The following is a 15118-nucleotide window of genomic DNA, read 5'->3' on the forward strand; positions in this document are numbered from 1 at the left end:
ACACACACACACACACACACACACACACACAAAACATTACACAGTCAGATGCAGTGTTTGGCATTAAAAAGCAGTGTGTACTTCTCCTTGCTGTCCTGCTTTTACAATCTAATTGCCATGCCCAGTGTCCTCTATAAAGGACCACTGAGTGCACTGTGCTTTTCAGCAATTGATTTCATATGTTGCTTTCCTTCTAAGCCTCTTCCCTCAGCCGTCTCTCTTCCTTTTGCTCCATCTTGGTTAATTACTGTGATTGATTGATCAACTGTTGTGACATCTCTCACAGTCCTGTGAAGCTTACTGTATCTCCCCAATCACATTCTCAAAGAATGACAGAGAGAGGCCAAGGTTAAAGGTGTAGAAATCTGCAATGTTGACCAAGCAAGGCACTCCAAATCAATTTCCAAACAGCCACAATTCTCTTTTGATCACACCATAACAAAAAGCCTCTGAAGCAAGTTTCTTCAGGTTAGCAGCACTTGACCCAGGAAGTGAATTAAGGGATCAAAGGGAGCTGCAGGCTGAAGCATAAGTGGAAGCTTCAGAACAAACACAAGTGTGTAACTGTTGTTTTCACAAAGTGACACGTGATGAAAGACAGAGAAAGAAAGGGAACAAGAGATTGATTGTGTTTTTGACTGCACTGATCCTCACACTAACAACAGTTCCACAACTTCCCTCTTAATATAATTAATCAAATAATGCAAGTAGGAATAGAGACAACATTGTTCATTAAAGAAAACTAACAGACGCCATGCTCAAGGTCATCCACGAACCACAGGGTGCTTTGATCTCTGACTGAGTCTGAAATTGCTCCCAATTGCCATTGTTGTGTGAGTGTGTGCACACAGAAATATCATGGATTGTTTTGGATAGGAATCGCTGTGCCGTACCAGATGAGCAGGACGGCACCTTGCACTGCAGCCACTGTCATCAGTGTTGTGTGAATGTTGTATGCATTGTAAAGGGCTTTGAGCTGTCGTTAGACTAGAAAAAGCACTATATAAACACAAGTCATGTACCATTTACATCAGTGTCATGATCAAATGCATAAATAAATAAATAAAAAAAATCCATTTGCAGGCCTGTGACACCAATATGCATGACTTTAAATATGTCTCTGTGTACAAATCATGAGCCATTAGTGCATCTAAGGGACTGTTAAAAGCGACAGATTGGATCCCAGTGGTGTAGTGGTGCTTAGTAAACACAACTCATGAGACCCAGAGTCAGGGCACCATGATCTGGGCCATTACCTCTAACCTCTGCGTGTTCTCTGGTCTCACTGGGATGGGGGGTGAGGTAACACATGAATAGACATGCTTACACAGACACATTTCTATCCAGGCTGCTTGCCTCGGGGGAGCTGGTTTGTAGGTTAGACTAAATATTGCTTAGTAAATTGCCACACCTGCTGTTTATTAACATAACACAGATTATCAGTGATAATTAATGATATGTAATGAGGAATTTGCTGTACTATATGTTTGACAGTGTAACTGTAATAGACCTTACTTACCTTGAGAGAGACAACAACCGCACACACATACACACACAAAGAGGCTTGGGATGTTGACAGAATACATCGGTAAGCTTTGGCCCATTTTCGCTAACCTTGCTCTTTGCACTCCAAATCTCCTCTACTCTCCAGCTCTTAGCCTGAGCAATGTGACAGAAGGAGTAACAAATTGTAGAGTTTCGGGGTGAGCCAATCTGCAGCACGGCACCAGGTGTTGGAGATAATGCTCTTGTGGAGCATTTCTTGGCTGGTGGTGCAAAGTTCATCATAACTAAAGTTTTGATCGATGGCATGTCGCAGTTTGAGTCCTCAACCAAGTGCTGCTGTTAATAAATCCTGACACAAACAAACAGACTTTGAGGGGCCATAGCGGAGAGACTGGCAAAGACGGCTATCGATCTACTGGTCGAGCACAAGCCGATAAGCCAAACTACGGTTTTAGATGCATAAGGCTGACACTGCAGAAAAAAATAAGTGAAGAATGGAAACTAAAGGCGACAGATCAGTTTGACCTCTGGAAACTTATTTTGACAACTATTCGGCTAATTGAAACTTGTAGGCCTAGTTTTACAGAAAACCAATTCAAAGGTTTTTTCCAGAAAAAGCATTCAATTTTCTGGTGAATGCTGACACCATTCTTTCCACAGGCTAACTCATTATTTAATCCAAAATGACTACATACAAACTGTTCTGTACACAACCCAACACCGGTAATACCATTAACACATTAATCTCTAGTAATATCCAGATCTGATAGAAAATTAGGAGACATAACGAATTGCTGCCTTACATATTGGTGGACAGAGGTACAAATCTACATCGCTATAAAAAGCCCTACTTAGGAACTTAGGAAGAAAAAAAAGAAAGATAAGTTCCTTAGGTATACATCAAAACACATCTTAATTTCTATCCATGAATTTGGCAAAGTAGGTGCCATATTTCCACTATGTCCAACTCGCATAAAAATTAACAACAGAATTTGCACAGGTCATCCCTGAAGAACTTCAGAAAGAACTTCAGATTTCAGAAGTCATTAGGAGGATGGAGAATAGTGGAAGGTAAAGTGATAGCTGAGACTAGATTCTGTGGAGGTACATGGGGAAAGAAAGAACGCTCAAAACAAAAAGAAACAGATCTCGATCTAGCAAGATAAGAGCATGTGATAGATGCGGTTGGTATATATAACCCCCTCGCAGCATGATCTGGAAACTCTTTTTTGTTCTTATCTTTGACTCGATGATCCTTGACGTGCGTCGGGGCTTCATTACCATCCGTCACATCAGCCTTGAGACATTTCAATCTCAACCAATGTTTATCTCCGTCTGAGCTCTTGTCATTGTTAAGTTTACAGAAGTGCAGTTGTTGGCTTTTAGATATGCACACCATCCCCATTGCAACAGACATGGCTGAACAGTAAGTGGTGTTTGTAAATGCACAAATCAAAAACAAATCTTCTGACATTCACTGCATGAATACCTTGGGCTTAAACTCTCAAACTTTACTGAACACAAAGCATGCTATTCATTATCTTTAGCTTACTTTTGTTTTGGATGATTTGTATGTGGGTTTTATGATAAGAGCACCACTTACAGTAAATGACTAGCGAATGTGTAATGAATGACTATAGACTTTCATTAGACAATCAGACCAAACTGTCCACTCAGATGGTTTACTCCCACATAGCAGGGAGAGAAAGAGAGAGAGACTCAGAAAGAGAAAGAGAAACAGCAAGAGGGAGAGAAACACCAGAGTAAGACCATCCTAGACGTGACCAGACTAGTGATGTTGCGTTGACTTACAGATAAAGCTCCAAAGCGAAACATTTCCTTTACTCCACCAGTCTGTGTTGTGGGAAACAGACCACAGCATAATGGATACAAAAATGTGTTCGACACTCAACACCAAGAGTATACACCCACACCAAAATGACACAGTATCCATTTAAAACACATCTATGCAAAGCGCCCCTGCATAGTCTGCCAGTAGTCTGTATTCACTTGCTGAAAATAACTACCTTAATGCCCAAATGTACAATAAATTATGTTTTCAAGCCAGGGACTGTGGAGATCACACAGGGGCAACCACATATTCTTCTGCTGCCAGGCAAACAATGGTCAGAGGATATGTTGCACAGTCACTTACTTCCATACAGCCAGTTGCTTGACATGATGGATGCTGCAGAGATTTATAGCACTTGCTATTGCATGCACACAAACACATTTACATACAAGTGTGAATATGTACACTGTCATGGCTGTGTGCCTTTGTACACACTAATGCACACAAGTCTGACCATAGACCATTTAAGGTACATTATAACTGAATCTGAACTGCAGTAAACCCAAACTTAAATCTCACAATACCTCAAGATAAAAAAAAAAAAAACACAAAAAACTTAACCAATCTCTTTGAAAACATAAAAACAAAAGTTGAGGCATTTATCTCCACAAAAATGAAACATGCTCATATTGCTGTTACTCCCATCGGAAACAAGAGAAAACAGCCGCAGGACTTAAAAAGCTCTTCCGAAGACCATTCACTCACTCTCAGGTGAGTCAACCTAACAGCCAATCAATATCAATCCAGTGTTCTGTACTCTCTTCCAACAATTCTTTATCCTGCTCTGTTTCACTCGCACACACACACAGATGTGTTCCCTCCACGGGTTAGGACATGATGACACATATCAGCACTGCAGGGATAATCCATGTGCTTGCTAAAAGTCAGTGTCTCGAGTCCACAGGGTACAGGGTTAAAAGAGAGACGAGAAAGGATGGGAGGCTACCTAGAGACATTGAGACTCACTAGGCCCTCAGATCTCCTAACAGGAAAGAATAAGTTCCATTTACCCAGGGAGCTTTGTGATGTCAGCAATGGATGCATGAAAAAAAAGGAGAAGATGAAGAGATAGCCCTCTTGGGAAATAGAGTTTGCAAAAGTTACCAAAATGGAAAATGAAGACATAAGTTTTGTTTGGAAACGCTTTGTAAAATGGCGCTATCACTGAACTGCAACATGGCATTTTTTATTTTTTTTTTTACAGAATGCAATTTGTTTTGTACAACCAAAGGAGTAATGCCAATATTCAGAGTGCTTTCAACTCCAGATTCAGGCACTTGATGTTATTATACTATTTACAGTATTGAAGGTGCTGCAAGAGTTCCTTTCAACATCTCAAGGGAACACTGGGGTAGATGAAAATGCATCACAGTGCTTTGCAAAACAATTGAGCACCAAAGAAAATTACAAGTCAAATAGCTGCGAGTTCCACTTAGTAGCAAGAGGGCGAATGAGCACCTGGCAATTGGCGAGCGTCAGGCGTTATTTACATTGCTTCAAAGTGGATGGTGATGGGGGAGAAAATCAATGTGGATGCAAACAGTGTAATGGCAGAGTAATGTGTTCCCTTGGGCAAGCAACACCCAAGGAGTCCTGTCAGGGTAATGCCAAGCGGAGGTGGAATTCAGTTGCCTTATTTACCAGTCCTTCCCACTGCCACATTCAATCCGCATGCACATCTCAACTCCTGAAGTCACTCTTCCAGGCTGTCTTCTCCCACTGCCTCTTCAGAATATTAACTCTGCAGGGCTGCCAATCAAAGCACTGGATGCTACGTTAAACAAGGCTGTAAGGGAACAAAACTAGATTTGCATATGCAAAGATGTGATGTTCTTGGTGGTGGTGAGTGATGGTGTTTATTCTGGTCCATTCTGTTCTTAACAAAACACAGACAAGAGACAAGCACATACACAGCAAGAGAAAAGGGAGCATGTGAACTTGACCTGCTTTGGCTCGATCTGTTGTGGATCGATTCATGGTGCATGGTGTTGCCCCTGGTCCATGGCCTCTATTCTCCTATTGGACCACTCAACCTGTCTGTCACGTATCAATAAATACTGCCTGTGGAGATCCCTGCAGTTTGAATTAACATTTAGTGGGCTGGTGGGATGCCAAATACTGTACTCACACTACATCTATGAAATCATTAACACACACTAAACACTTCCATTTGTGTCATTTTGTCAGGCCACAAGGACATATCAGTTTGTGTCATCTATCTTCAGATGATGATATGATCCTTAGAAGCAACAAACAAAAGATTTAAGACAAAATTCAAAAGGAAACAATCCAGCTCTAAGTTATATGCCTTCCGACAGAGAGTAATGCATATTTGCTAATAAAAGGGTTTGCAAACCCTAATTTAATAGCAAAATTGAAACAGAGAAGCAGAACTTTCAACTCCACAGTAACTTATCCCTATACAAACCAGTGTGATTAAATCACAGACCAGTCCAATTAAATGATGAGAGAGAAAGAGAGAGCACAGTCATCAGGCTCTACTGAGTAGAGGGCTCACTGAACCATTCACTGAAAGGATGTGTGTTTTAGGTGAGCAGCATCATAGCACTCCACCTGACCTCTCTAATTGGCCACCAGCTGGGAAGTCAAAATCCCTCTACTCATCTATCTAGTTGCTCATGTCCATCCTGTCCTCCAAAGGTCCTGCCCTCTTCTCCACTTCCCTCCTCTTGTGTCTGCTGATTCTCACCATTTGAACCCATCTGTCCCCTTTGTCTGTCCCTATTCCTTGCTGCTAATTCTAAAAATAAATAAAAGATAATAAAAGACGCCCAACTAGTTTAACACCTCAGAGATAAAGTTACTGCATTGGAAATAGGCTTTTACATTTTGCAGAAAACAGACAACGCTTTTAATAAAGTCAGCACTATGTGAGTAAAACCCGAGCCAGCATGACTAGAGAAATTAAACAATAGAGGCAAGCCAGCATGTCTGCACCATGTCCTCTGTTCCCTGTGCTGCCTTTTCCTTGCAATGTGCATGATCAACTGTGACTTGCACTCTGCATTGCTCGACAATAGCTCTTCTCCGTCTTTTCCAGTCACTTTCTTCCCATTTTTTCCACTTGCTCTTTAAGACAGTGCAGACATGCTGCAGGTGCCCCACCATAGGTGCTTCTGGCAACAATCGCCACAAAGAGATTTGGACACCCCACAAGACAACAGAGAGCAAATCAAAGTCTTGGACAAGAAGCTGATGACTTTGTAAAATGTGCATAAGAAGCATAGTCAGGCTGCCGTCTGTGGGAGTCTGAGAACACACCAACTCTCAGCTGGCCAAGCAGAGATTCAAAGAGACTTTAATATCAGGCTACAAGGCACAATGCTCAGTTTTAAAGACCACTCGCAGTCAATCAAGTTCTTCTTGGGATATGTTTATGCTTAACTACTGAGTGAAACTGACATTCGGGCACTCTCATTCTAAGTTGACTTCTTACATATTCTTTCTGAGCATGATTCCTGTGTCAACAGTACTCCTGTCGTTCTATCCAGGCAAGTCTCTGTGTTGCAAGTGTTTCATAGCTCAGCCAGTGCTACCCCTTGTCCCTTCTTGCCAACTGCCCGTGGCACTAATCTCAAACTTTCAAAGTTTTCTTTTGTTTATCACAAAAGTCTGCCTCTTACATGATCCTGAAATCAAATGTGCATTTTCACAATTGACTTAAGACAAAGAAAGTGCAGTCAGTGTGGGAGAGACAAAAGTGGCAGACACAGAGTGTGAAACAGTACATCTGTTTGTACAAGTTCTTACAGTGGCTGCACAAATACACGGAAGTCTGGCAGAAAGTGTGAATACTTATGAGCACACATCCATAGGTGCTCATAAGGGTTCTACAGTGTGTGCGTGTATGTATGTGTGTGTGAGCTGTGAGTGTGGGTGAAACAACACTATATGGCTGACGGTGACACTCACTAATTACTTCCTGAGCTGAGAGAGTTGTCAGCGAGAGGAGGAGCTGCCACAGATGGTGAGAGACCCACACTGACACCAGGATATCCCACCTCTTCATCATTAGACCTGAGCATGTGTGTTTGTGTGAGACTGAGTAATTGAGAGACTGAATGAGTGTGTGTGACCAAGATTGAGCGTTCAAATTACACTTTAAAACCAAATGATATATCCTGATGGAGAAAAAGCTGTGAAATACTTATCACTGAATGCTTTATATTGCTGTATTTATTATTTAAATTTTTAACATACTGCCAGTAGCACTCAATACCCTGATGGCTGGCTCAATGATTGTTCCTCTGTCATTCAACAACATCCTACACAGCTACGGTCCAGACATATTCTTATTGACCTACATAACACACAGGATGGGCAAACTTGGGGTTAAAATTACAAAATAGACTGTTGTATCGATAAACCATTCCCAAACCAGAAGACAGATTGTTCTCTCAGAGCCTGTCACATGAGCGAGGGGCGGGGCCACACACAGACAGAACCTGCTCTTAGTGACAGTAGTGGTTTTTCTCTCTGCCGGAGTCAGTGCGGACAGCGCTTATTGCCACAGGTGCAACGAGTCTCTTGAGTGCAAAGGCGGGAACACAAGCAATCTTTTCAAACATCTGGTAAAAGCACATCACATACAAGCGGGGAAATGCACAATATCTGTCCAACTTGTAGTTCATCTCTCCACCACAGGAATATTATGTATGGGCTAGAGCTCACACAGAGTTAGCTAAATTAAGAATGCACATGAATGCATAAAATGATACATAAAAGTAGCTTGATAAATGTATCCAAATGTAACAGAGCAAAAGTAATGATTTCTCTTGAAAAACCTACCCCAGCAAGAGTAAAAGGGTGCCGTGTTAAAGCTACACGGGAAAGTACAATTTAATCATGTAACAAACTCCTTACTATCCACCACCAATCCACTTCCAACTTAAACCAGCTCATTCCTTCAACTATAAAAGTGGCTGTGGACAGGAAGTGCACCACTGGACTCCTTATCCATTCACTTCCTGTCCCAGATCAGCTCGCTCTTCAAACAAAATGCTGCAGGCTGACTACTCACCACTGTGAAGAGCCCTCAGTGCCGCTGACCTCCAGCAGATCATAGTCATCCTCCAGCTGAAAGTCAGAGAAAACCAGGGCAATGGTGTCTCCTGGCTCGGCCAGCACAGTCCAGGTGCAGTCAGCATTGTTGTTGTACTCAGCTGGGTAATTGGGAGTGGTGATCACCCCACTCTGGCCCCGCAGTGTGCCACCACACCCATCATCTGCTGCAGGGAGCACAGGAGAGAGACAGTTGTAAAAAGGCACAGAGGGGACAAGAGGGACAGGTAGGTTATTTTTGGTTATTGGTATCAGCCTAATAATCCACATTGCACATTCATAAATACAAAATTTTGACCAATACAGGATTTGCTTGCATAATGCATAAAATGTCATAATTAATGACCTAGTTTCACACACTAAGCTCAATTATTGTTAAGCTGCTAAACTGCTTCTAGAACAGAAAGACACACATGCTGATAACTGATAATATTGATGATAATAATAAAATAGTGAATTATTATTGTTATTTTTTTTTCATTTTGTGTCCTCAAATTATCTTTTAGCCCCAAATCAAAGTTCAGTTTTTCAGGAGCATGAAGATGTGCAATGAGTTACAGCATGTAATTCCTTTGTCTGCAGTTTTCACCACAGGCCAGAGAGAGACCAGTCACAGGATGTAGAAATGCCCTACAGTACAGTTAGTGTCGGTAGGGAGCTGGTGGAGGTTGTGATGCAACCCAATGCAACATGGGGGGGTTTATTAAGTTCTGATTAATTCAGATTTGTGTTAGTCAAAGCATCTCGTTCCTCCTCAAGACTGCTTGAAGGAGACCATTAAATGATAAAGCATGCATTTAATGTGTTGCCGGGATAATTCCCAATCCAGCTTCTGATATGTTCATTACAGCTTTGAACAATGCAGTGTTGTGGGATATCTGAGCTGCCATTCCTGTGGAAATACAGACTTCAAAACCTGTTGTATGCACATCGCTACAGTATGCACTGATGAACAGAGGGGACACATCAAAGAAGTTTTGCACTGACACTGTTATTGTTCATGAAATGATGTGTGTGCCTCTGTGTCAGTACGGTGTGGGATTCATTAAGATGACTGTGAGTTGTGTTTCAAAGAGGGGGGCAGGAGGAACTCAGAGGCTCCGGGCCCTGTCTATCATCCATCTTACCTGTCACCACGGCAACCCCCCCAAGGGAGGGCGAGGGAGTGTACAGACGAGCAGAAACTTGTGAGGTGTGAACTTGAATAGGAGGGAAACCACGACAGAAGGGCGAGAAGAAGGGGATGAAGAGGATGACAGGTGACAAGCGAGAGAAAAGTGCAGAGGGAGGGTGGACAATGAGGAAAGAGAGAGAGATGGCGAGAGGGGTGACAGGTGAATGTTGCAGTGGGAGTGACAGGAAGTAGAAGGCACACAGAAGAAAGGATGAGGAAGTGCATTGATATTCCACACAAGACAGTTTCTTCACACTTGAAGGGAAGTCTCTGACTCCAAACTCTCCCCTTCACCTTGACTCTCTCTGTCGCTGCCACTGACAGTCCGGCGTTGTCTCTACGACAATGCAAAAACTAAAAATGGCCGTAGCATGAACTGACCTCAGCGCCTCAATAAGAGAGGTGTTCAGAAAAGTGTTACATTTTTACTTGAATCAGTTGTAGATTTCATGATGCTTCTCATGGTTGAACAGGGTATATTTTCAGGCTGTCACTCAGTGTATCATGCTTTTCAGTAGGAGCTCCTTCGATTTCTCTGTGTAAGAAGCTATCAAGATATTAGGAAACATGGCCAATGTTTAATATGTCTGAAAAATGGAAGGTTATACACCAAACATGCACACAGCACAAGACAAAAAGCTATACTTCAGATTTTAAATGAAAACTAAGTGTGCTTTTGTAATAGGAGGAATAAAGCACACATAAAGTGTGTGTGTGTGTGTGTGCTTGTGTGTGATGCTGCAGATATAAGCAGTGACATTTATGAGTTGTCAGTAGTAAGGCTTTTTTGCGTAAGGATATGCAAGATCAAAAAGGGAGACATTTAATTCTGAAAGAGCAGACAAGTGACTGATGGCACAGACTGAGCAGAAACTACAGAAGGAGTGTTGTTGAATCACATCATCTACAATGTCTTGATGAGCATAAAGACATGAAATGACATGATCTGTACCATCAATGACTGGCTATCATCTATGGCTTGACAGTGCTGGCACGTTGGCCCTCTCCAGAGTCCAGCATTGTGACTGTGCCAAATTGTTCTCCCAAAGTACAGCAAGAGCTCTGTTCTTACACATATGGGCAGGCTCTGTAATTTCTCTGACATTAACAATACTTACGCATTATGAAGGCGCACTCAGGTGTACATGTTGATTTTAATGTGGCACTGGGAGACCTCAATTAATCACAGGGGAAATTGCCAGTTTCTAAAACGTGTTGCTGTGTAATTTCTGCTGCAAGGGTGGCATAATCACATCCTTTACTGCCTGGGCATCTTTTTTTATTTTTCAGGAAGGAGTCTGGGTGGGTATGGAGGAGGAGGAGCAGAATGAAAGAGCTTTGGGTCTAAACAGCAAATTATTAGCGAATTATGGAGAAAAGGCAGAGGGAGGGGAGAGGACAGAGTTCTTTACAGTTTCTTAGATAAAATGTAAGAAATTGCAAACAGCTGATTATAAAATATAACAATTTAAGATTTTTAGATTTTAGAAGTGGAGTAAAGGCATGTGCACATGACTGCATGTGATTGGGTGGATGGGTACGGTGTTGGCGCATGGTGCCCAGCCATGTGTGCTCCGATGTGGGCCTTCCTGACTCCCGGCCTGGTTGCAGATGGTACAGTGTCTCAGCACTCTGCTCAGCAAGCACTCTGACACAAACCATTGGCCACTTGGACTCATGGGCACAGTGAATGGACATGCATGAACATGCAAACTCACATGTCTATGACCTTTACGTGCTTTCCAGTTAGTGTAAGAGTTCACTTTCATACAAAGCAAAATCCTGCAAAATGATGTGCGATAGCAGTACTTTTGCCTACAGTGAATTATTTTCAAGAACTGTGTCATGTTGGGTCAGACAACACACACTGGCAGGTGTCTCTGCCGCAGGGGTGCTCGCTAACTGTGAGGGAAGGACAACTGGCACAAGCACCTGACTGGAAGCCTGAACACATGAGGTCCTGTCATGGTAAATAAGACATCAGTATAAACGCAAAAAACCTTGTAAGGTCACAGAGGCATGTATGATGAGGTCCAAAACAAGGTCAATGCATCATCTACCATAATATGCATTTTTTTTAAGGTTTTCACAGAGTGCATACAATGTTATATTGATTCATTTTTGTGTGAGTCAAACTTCTGAAAGGCTTTTTTTTTAATGCTAAATAACCTCCTTATTATCTCACCGAACATTTGTTTTTGTTAGTTTTTTCTATTCTTAAAGAACATTAGTCATTTCATCAAACTAAATATAATTATCTGTGACATACTGTATCTCTAAGCTGGCTCTCAGCCCTCAGGGTAATTCATTTTCCAACAAAAACCACTTAAATCAGATGTGATTAAAACATATTTTATGGCCTCACAGCTGTTGGCTCCCTGTACCAGTCAAGGTACAGTTTACATCCACATCTGCCTAAATATATATGTAGTGAAGACTTTGAAGGAAAAATAAAAGGTATTAAGTGTATTTTTTGGCAAATTTCACTTTATTGACACGTATGGTTGCAGCAAAAAAATTCTAGTGAGAAAAATGCTTGTCTCAGAGGACAGACTCAGGGGACTGCAATGTTTCAAGTATCAATGTCGCTGCAAAAAAGCTACTAACTCGAAGCAAAGTTATAAAATGACATCGCTTTATCATTTTAGCCCATCAGAAATGTTTTCTATTAGAAAGTAGCATATGAGTTATGGCCAAAATCTTGTTTTATGAGGTCACAGTGACCTTGACCTTTGAGGTGGTGAATTAAGTTCAATGTTTTTGTTTCAGTGGATTTGTTTCACTGCATATACCATTTGTATATGCAAATTTTTAGGATGAAATAGAAGGTGGATTTGCCGTGCTCTTTCAATCAGCAAGAGAGGAGTAACCAAGAACCTTGATGTATTTTACTGATTTTCTCAGCCAGACAGAGGCTGAAGAAGGCTACAAATGTTAAATTAGGTAACACACAAAATTTTGTTGTGGCAACTTTTAAATTAAAATTAATTTGTTAATAGCAATCAACTGTGAAATTGTTGCTGTGGGGTTTTGGGTTCCACATGGCTCCATGTCTCAGTTTTAACAATTATAAACAGATCTGGTTCAGTTTCAGATAGCACATTTTTGGGTGTCTTTGGGTTCAGGCCTAAATTTTTGACCCGTGAAGACCACTACTCCCCACCCAGAGCTATTGCAAGCGTGGAGGTATAAAAACACAGTTTTTGACTGTTCAGACTACATACCTCTGCAGTAGGGAAGGGGGAAATCCCAGGCAGCAGTACCCGCTGAAGTAGCAAGACATGACAGGGTGGTGTGACCTTCCAGCACGTAGCCTTGGCTACAGCTGTAGCGGATTTTGTCCCCGATGTTGAATGTGGACCCCTGCTGGTGGCCATTGAGTAGCTGTCCAGGATTACCACAAGTGTAGCTGGGCAGAGCTGAACACAGAGGAGAGAAAATGGGCAGATGATGAGGCAGTGGTAAAGTTTGTGGCACTGTGTCATGTTAGTGCACGTTCATGCACACAAGCACACGTACATACACACAGCCATCTGCTCATAACAGTTATGTACTTCAAAAAATACTTTAATACAGTATTTTCCTGTCCATTCACTTACAGTTCAGGATAATAGCTACTGCCGTGACACAAACAGGAAAAGGTTATACGCTGACCTGTACAGTCTGTATATGCACTGAAAATAGATTTACATTTTCCTTTCAACTTAAAGTGCTTCAGATTACCATTTTCGTTGTCATTCAGTCATTCACAGATGCCATGTTGACCATCTCGGTTTGTCACAACATGTACTCACATGCAAATGAGTAAGCCCAGTATTGACAGAGCCTTGTCTAATTGTGTGTTATTATGCAAATCAAGTTCAAAGGAAGTTCAGCCAATATCTTGCTCCTGAACCTTTTGCTTTAGCCTTTCAGTAAAAGACACATGATTGTAGATGCTGTCCTCTTGGTGATATACAGTAGGACAGCTAAGCCTATAGTACACTGACCACTCTTAAGGTGTGTAGTTTTGATCTTGCTGCATCTCAGACAATAAATCCTCAGAGTATGAATAAATATGCACCAAACCAAACATGCATTTCACACACGTGCACTCTGTCGTCCAGCTTACAGACCCAGTCACACACGCTCCCACACAGCGAGTGTGCTGGCCACAGCATGTGCTGGACTTTGGATGAAACTCAGTCTCACCACAGGAGCTGGCCTGAAGTCCTGAGAGGACAGAATGGCTCCTATACAGCACCTCACTATCGCACTCAATGCACACTTCTTCTTCCTAATCAAATTTTTCCAGCTTTACAAAAGATACCATTTCAAAGGCAATGAGTTTATTTTGGCAAGGAAAACTGTTTATCTTAACAAGAAACCCAGTCTCATATTTAATTTGCAAAATGTTTTATTTGTTTTAAGATAAATAAGGTCAAACAAGGAGAAGTAAGACTTTGCACTGAGTAAAAGATGCTTGGAACTGTTTATTTCTAGTTAAATAAAAATGCAAAGCATTCTAAAAAATCTCATTATTTTCATGTGTGTCACATACCAAAATGGTTTAACACAAAGTTAAGGTTTATCAAAACATTTGATTTTGTTTGTGTGTTTTCATCTTTTCCTCTTTCTAGTCCAGTAAGCTAAAACTTCCTTACAGCAAGGTCTAACAAGGACGGATCAATCACTTCGCTCAACAGTGCATTCCACAGAGCTTGAGCTGTGGTATTAACTGCTCGGTAAACAAATAGACTGCAAACAGTTTGTATCAAGTCCACTCATCAGACAACAAACACGACGTCTATGTGTCTGATGTGTGTGTATCCCTCACAAAGATTACCTTAGGTGTGACGCTGAGGCAGCGTAAGCCTCCAGTGATGTGATCTCTGATTGTTTTTGTACATATGCGGTTGTAAATAGGTTGGTGAAGGATTTGCAGATGGTACACATGTTACTGCACTCTCACCAATCCACAGTATCTGTCCCCATATTTGGAAAAGACATACTTGACTGACAAAATACCAATTCATACAAATATCTATTGTAAGAAATATTTTGAATCATCCAATGTGTACACTGTATGTTAAAATGAGATATTTTCAAATCTGTGTTTGCATGTGTTGAGGGATTTTGGTAGAAATAGATTTTCATTAATTCTCATTATAAATAAATTTAATTCCGCAGTTATTCATTTCTACTTTTAAATTACTTTTTGATTAAAATTGCGTCAGAAATCTCCCAACTGGCTAACCCAATCATGGGTTTCCGACTTAAAAATATACAAGAGCAAAATAGCCTCAATCCAAAAATTCAGTATCTGCATTATTGGTCAACAGCAAAACACATGAGTCAAATCCTTCCTGTCACTCACAACATTTCTCCTCTTTTTGAAAGATGCTATATATGAAAGGGTAAAATCAGCACTGACTCACTTAGGGCAGAGGACTACAGCTGCATGTTGCACTTCGAGCTACATCCCAATCAGTGATTTCACAGCAGGTGTTTTCCATCATCTGTTG

At 41.4% G+C, this 15118-nt stretch overlaps 1 protein-coding gene across 1 annotated transcript in view; it reads right to left on the minus strand.

Annotated features, from left to right (window-relative positions):
- csmd2 (CUB and Sushi multiple domains 2) overlaps nucleotides 1–15118 on the minus strand; it is a 254062-nt gene that overhangs the window by 139375 nt on the left and 99569 nt on the right. Inside the window, exons 7-8 of the mRNA XM_046417596.1 lie at nucleotides 12839–13033; nucleotides 8400–8607 (exon numbers count right to left, since the gene is read on the minus strand). Of these exons, the coding sequence (XP_046273552.1) occupies nucleotides 8400–8607; nucleotides 12839–13033 (403 nt within the window). The remainder of the gene's footprint in view (nucleotides 1–8399; nucleotides 8608–12838; nucleotides 13034–15118) is intronic.

This window comes from Scatophagus argus, chromosome 17, assembly GCF_020382885.2.
Source record: "Scatophagus argus isolate fScaArg1 chromosome 17, fScaArg1.pri, whole genome shotgun sequence".
Classification (NCBI taxonomy): domain Eukaryota; kingdom Metazoa; phylum Chordata; class Actinopteri; family Scatophagidae; genus Scatophagus; species Scatophagus argus.